Raw genomic sequence first — 6,448 nt, 5'->3', positions numbered from 1 at the left:
TTCGGTCATCTCAACCCCGGTGTGCTTTCCCTTGTCAGCATCATATTTATTATCTGCTATCATTTATAATCCAGTGGCCGTGCGCGGAAGGAAAGAGGGAGCGAGGACGAGGGAGGTGAAAAGAGGGGAAAGGAGGGGGAGGGAGGGGAAGGCAGCCACAAGAGGGAATCCTTCGTGCAGGATTCTGCATTATGGTATATGTACTGCTACTATGGCAAAAATCAGGAAGTCCGGAGCCATTTAAATCTCGAATGCCACGCATGGGGGTTTCCATAGTGGCCTGAGTTCTCCGCAGTTATAGTAGGGGACATATATATGCAGTACCCGCAGGAGCCAGTGCTTGGCAGCACGCCACGTTGCTGCTGATTCAGCGATGCAGTTATCGCGATAGCCTACAACGTGGTGAACACAGTTCACATAAGCTCTTTTGACGGCTCGTGTGGAATGTTGAGACGTTCGTTTACTAGAATGTGACTGTGATAGCTTCACGGGTTCCCCAATATCGCCAGGCAAAAGAGACAGAGAGACTCACTTTCCTTCCTTTCGTTCTTCTGCTTCGGTCTCTGATGCCCACGGTTCCCTTCTGTGTGCGGGTAGGAGCAAGGCGAGGTGTTGTGAGCATTTCTTCTCCGTTGCTGTTGCTGCTGCTGTTACTGCTGCCATTTCATTGGCTATGAACCATCGCCCCCTGTCTCTTTCTCCTCTTTCCACTTTGCAAGGCTGTACGAGAGAACAGCAGAAATGGGACCGGATGAACATGCCACGATCGTGGAGACTGTTGAAATAAAATCGCTTCAATGCACTGCAAATGGCCTAGATCAACCGCGGGTCAGTGAAGCCCCGGTGTTAAGAGCCTGATTCACCTTATGTCGCATCCAGTTTACGGTGGGGAAGTGGAGATTGAATCGATTTGTTCACTCGTATCTGGCTGTCAGCACTAGCATTCCTACTGGCATTTAGTTAGCGCGCAATTCCCAACCGGCTTTTATCCTCTTCATGGCAACCGTCGGACTTGGCGTTCGTTGAGCCCCCACTCTTTCTGGCCCCCATCAAACTGAACTCAAAAAGACTGAAAATAAGAAAGAAACACAAAAAGGATCGACCTGCAAGACCCACGAAGGTGGGATGCCCGTCAAAGTTTCCTGGTGTCCTTTCGAGACCTCATCCGCTAGTGTCCGACTGAGATGACAGCTGTTGTAAACGTGCCATGTGCCATGTGCTGTCGTCGGCAGATGAGCACTATATATCGGCTAGAATGAGTAGTGGCGCGTGGTTGCGGTGGACATCTGCTTATTGTGTGCAGCCTCATAGACCGGAGGTTAGGGCTACGTGCCTGGGGTTGGATGTCGTGCCCTAACGGGCTCGACCACACCGTCAGACTGTCCCAATAGCAACCTGACGTCTCCGGAGTCTCGACTTTGCAACTCATTTGTTTAGAGAGAGAGGTAGATGTTGCGTACGAGGGGTAGCCATAAATAAGGGACGTGGTGGATGGTTGGTGTTGGTGTTGAGGACTGAGACTCCCCACTTACTATACAGTACCGACATAGGAAACAATACTATAAGTACATCAAGTCATCCCCTGTCAGCTGGCTTGAATCGACCCTCCCCGACTGTTTTCAATCGAAAGTCGGGCAGTCTTTTGCTTCCATACTGCACCAACCCCCTCTTCTGCCCTCAACGTGCAAACTCACACGATGGTCTTCACCTGTGCGCCGTGGTGCCGTGACCTGGCCGTGCCCTTCCCCGAGACCCAGCTGGTTGGCGACTTCGTCCTGGAAGGAGTCAGCGATGGCTTCGAGGAGAAGCCGCTGCTGGTGTGTGCCGAGACCGGCCAGTCGTACCGTGTGCAGGATCTCGACTATCGCGTCACGATGCTGGCGCGAAGCCTCGCACAGAGGCTGGGATGGCAAGCGACCGACGGGCCGCCTGAGACCAAAGTCGTGGGCATCTTGGCCCTCAACGCGGTAAGCCAGAAGTGACTTGGTTCTCCTGTCCTTATCGGTAGTGTACCTAACGCAGAGGCGGTCGCTTCAGATGGATTTCGTGCCTCTGTCCTGGGCGATTCATCGCATCGGCGGCACATGTCTCCTGATGCACCCGACCTCGTCGGCCAGCGAGATCCAGACCCTGATGCGCAAAGCTAATTGCCACACCCTGTTCACCTGCCGCCCCTTGCAACCGCTCTGCGAGGCCGTGTTTGCCGCGTTGCACGAAGATCCTGCCCGGTTGTTTCTGCTCGAATTGCCCGACGACGATGCCAACACGCCGGCCACCCGGGCCACCGTCTCCCAGCTGATCGCCGAGGGAGAGCATCTGCCCGCCGTGGCGAGCATCCCCCTCCAGCCAGGGGAGACTCGCGACCGGGTCGCATATCTCTGCCCAACCAGCGGCACTTCCGGGTACCAGGTGAGAAACGATATCCTGCACGAGCCTCAAGTGAGGTATTGAAGACCCTGACTGACATTGTGCACAGAAATTGGCGCAAATCACCCACGCCAACGTCATCGTCAATTCCCTCCAGGCGGTTACTCTCGACTCATATGCCACCGGACCCAAGAGCCAGACCACTCTGGGCATCCTTCCGTTGAGTCACGCCTATGGGTTGATCGTACTGCATACGTTGATGTGTCGGCGGGACACGACGATCCTGCATGCCCGCTTCGATATGCCGGCGGCGCTACGGTCGATTCAACAATACCGCATTGAGCGGTTGTATTTGGTGAGAAACTCCGCTGTGGCAATAGTATGTGTGTTTATGCTGACCAGACCGGCTCGTCCGTTAGGTTCCCGCGATTGTGGCGGCGTTGGTGAACAACCCTATCCTGTTCAAGCTGGCCGACCTGTCGTCCGTGCAGACGGTGGTCTGTGGGTCCGCGCCACTGAGTGCCGACATGATGGGCGCCATGAAACGGGTGCGTCCCGACTGGGATCTTCTCCCTGGCTATGGTAGGTGCACCGGAACCAATTGAATGTTTCTATCAGACATCTGAGACCAGGCGTGGAACAACGATAGGGTTGACCGAAGCGGCGGTGATTGTCTCGTACACCAGCCAACATAGCATCTTCCCCGGCTCGGTGGGCAGCCTGCTGCCACTGGTGGAGGTGCGCCTGCTCGATGCGAACGGGGTGGAAATCCAGGATTACGACGTCGCCGGCGACCTCTACTTGCGATCACCCAGCGTCATGAAGGGCTACCTTGGGGAGAACGAGGCGGATTCCTATGCCTTCGACCAGGACGGCTGGCTGATCACGGGCGATGTGGCGTGCATGCGGCGCGGCGCAGATGGCGAAGAGCATCTGTTTATCGTGGACCGCAAGAAGGATATCATGAAGGTCAAGGTTCGTGTCGTTTATTCTTCCTTGCCGTCACATGCAGCGTCGCTAACGTAGGCACGCATCATAGGGCATCCAAGTGGCACCGGTCGAGATTGAAGCGCAGCTTTTGAACCACTCGGCCGTGGACGAGGCCGCGGTCATTGGAGTGCAGCATGACGCGACGGGCGAGCGTCCGTTTGCGTTTGTGGTGCGCTCGCGCCAGGTTGACGCCCAGGTGGACGAGGCGACCCTCCGCCAGGCGCTGGCGGTGCACATCCAGAATACTCTGAGTGAGCCGTTCTGGCTCCGCGAGAACATTCGGTTCTTGGAGGCGATTCCGAAGAGCCACAGCGGAAAGGCGCTGAAGTTTAAGCTGAAGGATTTGGTGTGATATGTGGACGGAGTCCAAGCTTATCAGCCACTTTGATTAGATACCCACCAGGAAATAAGAATCCGTTCAGACGAAGTTGTGCTCTGCGGAATCAGTAGACTGAACACTGCAACCAGGGATGGCCACCGGGTTTGGCAATGTTGAGCAGGGAAAAAATTCCTTGCCAACCGTGTCTAATGAAGAGATGACCACTGATCCAGTGGGTAAATGTGAAAGTATGATCTCGGACTCGAAGCTGAGCGCACCAACATTGTTATGTAAATACCGATGTAACCGACGTGCTACCTATCGTCCTTTTCATCCTTACCCCCTACAATATGCGTGGAATGAATCCCAGACATTGGAACAGACAATGGTCCATTTGCCCAGTCAACAATGCGCCCCGCATGCGAACCGCCACCTTCATTCCTAATGAACCACCGTGGCTGACAAGACATCAATGCTGTCTGTAGCTAGGAGTACCTCTCCCAAAGGAAAAGTGAAACTGTACGAGAGAACCAGACGACAATGGGAAGGTTGGCATCGCGAAAGGTGGATAAATACATGAATACATCTCCCCAACAGATCCCGTGACCCCACATAGCCCTACAGCGAGAAAACAATCCCACTCCCCACCAAGTGAGCCAGACCGTCTTGATCCGCAATAAACAACAACTCTGTCCAGAATCACGCCGTTTCCATCTCCTCCTCAGTCCGCCGGCGGATCATCAACTGCTCCTGCGGCCCTCGCAGCGTCAACTCGGTAAACAGTCCCGCCGTGGTAGGCGGCGGCGGGATGACCTTGATCTCATACTTGGTGAAGATGTGGGCGAACAGCAGTTTCAGCTCATCGGTGACGAAGAAGCGGCCGGGACAGGCTCGCTTGCCCATGCCGAAGGAAAGAAAGCGCTCCGAGGCGCGGGACATGGGCACGCGCGGCGCCGCGGCGTGCTCGACCTCGTAACGCGCGGGATTGTAGGTGGTGGCCTCGGGCCACAGGCTGTCGTCGCGGTGGATGGCGTAGGCAGCGACACTGATGCGCGCCCCGTGCGGCAGACGCAGGCCCCCGGTCTCCTTGTCGGCGGCCAGCGTCGCCCCCGTAGGGCTGGTGACCTGCCGGATGAGCCCCGGGAACACGACGGCCAGCCGCAAACTCTCCTTGAGCGCGTTCTCGATGCACCCCAGCTTGTCGATGTCTTTCTTCTCCGGCCGCTGCTGGCACTCGCGCAGCACCGTCCGCGCCTCCGCCGTCACCAGCCTCCGGTACCCCTGCGCCTCGCCCAGCGTCGTCAGGTCCGCCAGGCACTTGCTCATCGTGTTGGTCGTCGTCTCGATCGACGCTAGGTTCGCCATGCCCACGCGCGCAATCACCCGCTGCTCCATCTCCGCCATGGGTTCGCCGCGTCGTATGGCACGTTGAACGATCCACGTCAGGAACTCGCTCGGGAGCTCGTCCGCCGAAGACGCTGCCTCGGGCTGCTCTTCCATCCGTTTCACGTCGCGAATCCGCTGTTGCACGACAGGCAGCAGGTGTCGGTTAAAGCCGGCCATGTAGAAACGATTGATCCACTTGACAAGCTTGGAGACCGGGCCCTTGAGCGGCCGGGGCAGCAGATCCTGGAATACGGTCTCGGGCATGACCGCCAGCCCTAACCCGACGGCGTCACGGATGTACTGCTCGTTGCGACCTGCATGCCTCCCCATCTTCCAATTAGCGCGCGCGACTCTTATCTGCCATGGAGGGAGGAAAGAGGAAATAAAGGAACGGGAACCGTACAAAGTTCCTTGCCCACGAACAACCGGTTGGTGATGCGCGCAATGATGGTGCGCGTACTGTCCTTGAGAGGGATTGTGCGCCACTCAGGCGAATCCCCCCATACGGCCTGCAGCGCGTCCACAATTTCGTCGTTAATGTCAGCCGTCAGGCGCCCCAGGTTGTGCGTCAATTCCTTGCGCAGCACCTCCTGCACCGAGTGGTCGCCGACCAGCCCGTCCTGCACAAAGGCGTGGAATTCGTCGTGGATCGGATCCATGCTCAACACAGATTCCGGCTGGTCGATGATCCACCGAATGTATTTGGGCGGCAGGATGATCTGGGGTCGACCGAAGGCGATGGCGAGGGCGGCGGCCCGGCCTTTTTTGTTGCACTGGTAGGGAAAGGGGGGGTCAGTGGCTTGTGCGGGTATGCAGGGTAGAAGGGGGGAGGGGGGAAAGAAACGTACCTCGAGATAGGCCTGCATGACGTTCTGCTTCATCACGAAGAATGATCGTGCTTTTGCGCGCAGGTACCCAAAGCGCTCTGGCGGTCGGTCGATCCATTGCACTTCCTTGGGAACGATGTACTCCCACGTAGTCAGCCTGTTGGTAAAGACGAGCAGTAGCAGGACGACAATCACCGCCAGAGTGCCCTTTAGAAGGAGCGGGAGGTTTAAGAGGACTTCGGTCATGCTGCAGACCTGAGAAAATGCACCAGAAAAAGAAGTTCGGAGGTGGAAGGGGGCTTCGAGGAAAAGAGGGTGCACCGGATGGACGCTGGCGTGTATATATTGGTTCCCCGTGGCATCAACGCTAAGAATCATCGGCCCAGTAGAGAGTCATCGTCGTTATCGAGGTCAGCCCACATACTGAATGATAATCAAAAAGCAGGCCATGCAGGTGGGTCCATGGCGGTCTTAAGAATTGTGTCTGAGTTTATGTGGTGCCCGCCATGCAGCGGCCACGGCGGATTTATACTGATACAAGGCTATGTATATCCCAGGT

At 56.6% G+C, this 6,448-nt stretch overlaps 2 protein-coding genes across 2 annotated transcripts; one reads left to right on the top strand and one right to left on the bottom strand.

Moving 5' to 3' along the window:
• Nucleotides 1–1,641: 1,641 nt before the first annotated feature.
• On the top strand, nt 1,642–3,709 carry BO86DRAFT_429313 (putative AMP dependent ligase/synthetase; the record flags this gene model as incomplete). Its single annotated transcript, XM_025675634.1, has 6 exons — nt 1,642–1,967; nt 2,038–2,409; nt 2,477–2,722; nt 2,787–2,949; nt 3,017–3,342; nt 3,407–3,709. Exons 1-6 carry the CDS (start codon nt 1,698–1,700, stop codon nt 3,707–3,709), a joined length of 1,680 nt encoding a protein of 559 aa, XP_025528303.1. The 5' UTR covers nt 1,642–1,697.
• Nucleotides 3,710–4,375: 666 nt separating this feature from the next.
• BO86DRAFT_429305 (cytochrome P450) lies at nt 4,376–6,135 on the bottom strand (the record flags this gene model as incomplete). Its single annotated transcript, XM_025675633.1, has 3 exons — nt 4,376–5,376; nt 5,466–5,835; nt 5,911–6,135. 3 exons carry the CDS (start codon nt 6,133–6,135, stop codon nt 4,376–4,378), a joined length of 1,596 nt encoding a protein of 531 aa, XP_025528302.1.
• Nucleotides 6,136–6,448: the final 313 nt, after the last annotated feature.

Source organism: Aspergillus japonicus, assembly GCF_003184785.1.
Source record: "Aspergillus japonicus CBS 114.51 unplaced genomic scaffold BO86scaffold_20, whole genome shotgun sequence".
Classification (NCBI taxonomy): Eukaryota; Fungi; Ascomycota; class Eurotiomycetes; order Eurotiales; family Aspergillaceae; genus Aspergillus; species Aspergillus japonicus.
Note: the sequence above shows the minus strand (reverse complement) of the source record. Positions and strands in the feature narration are given on the sequence as shown.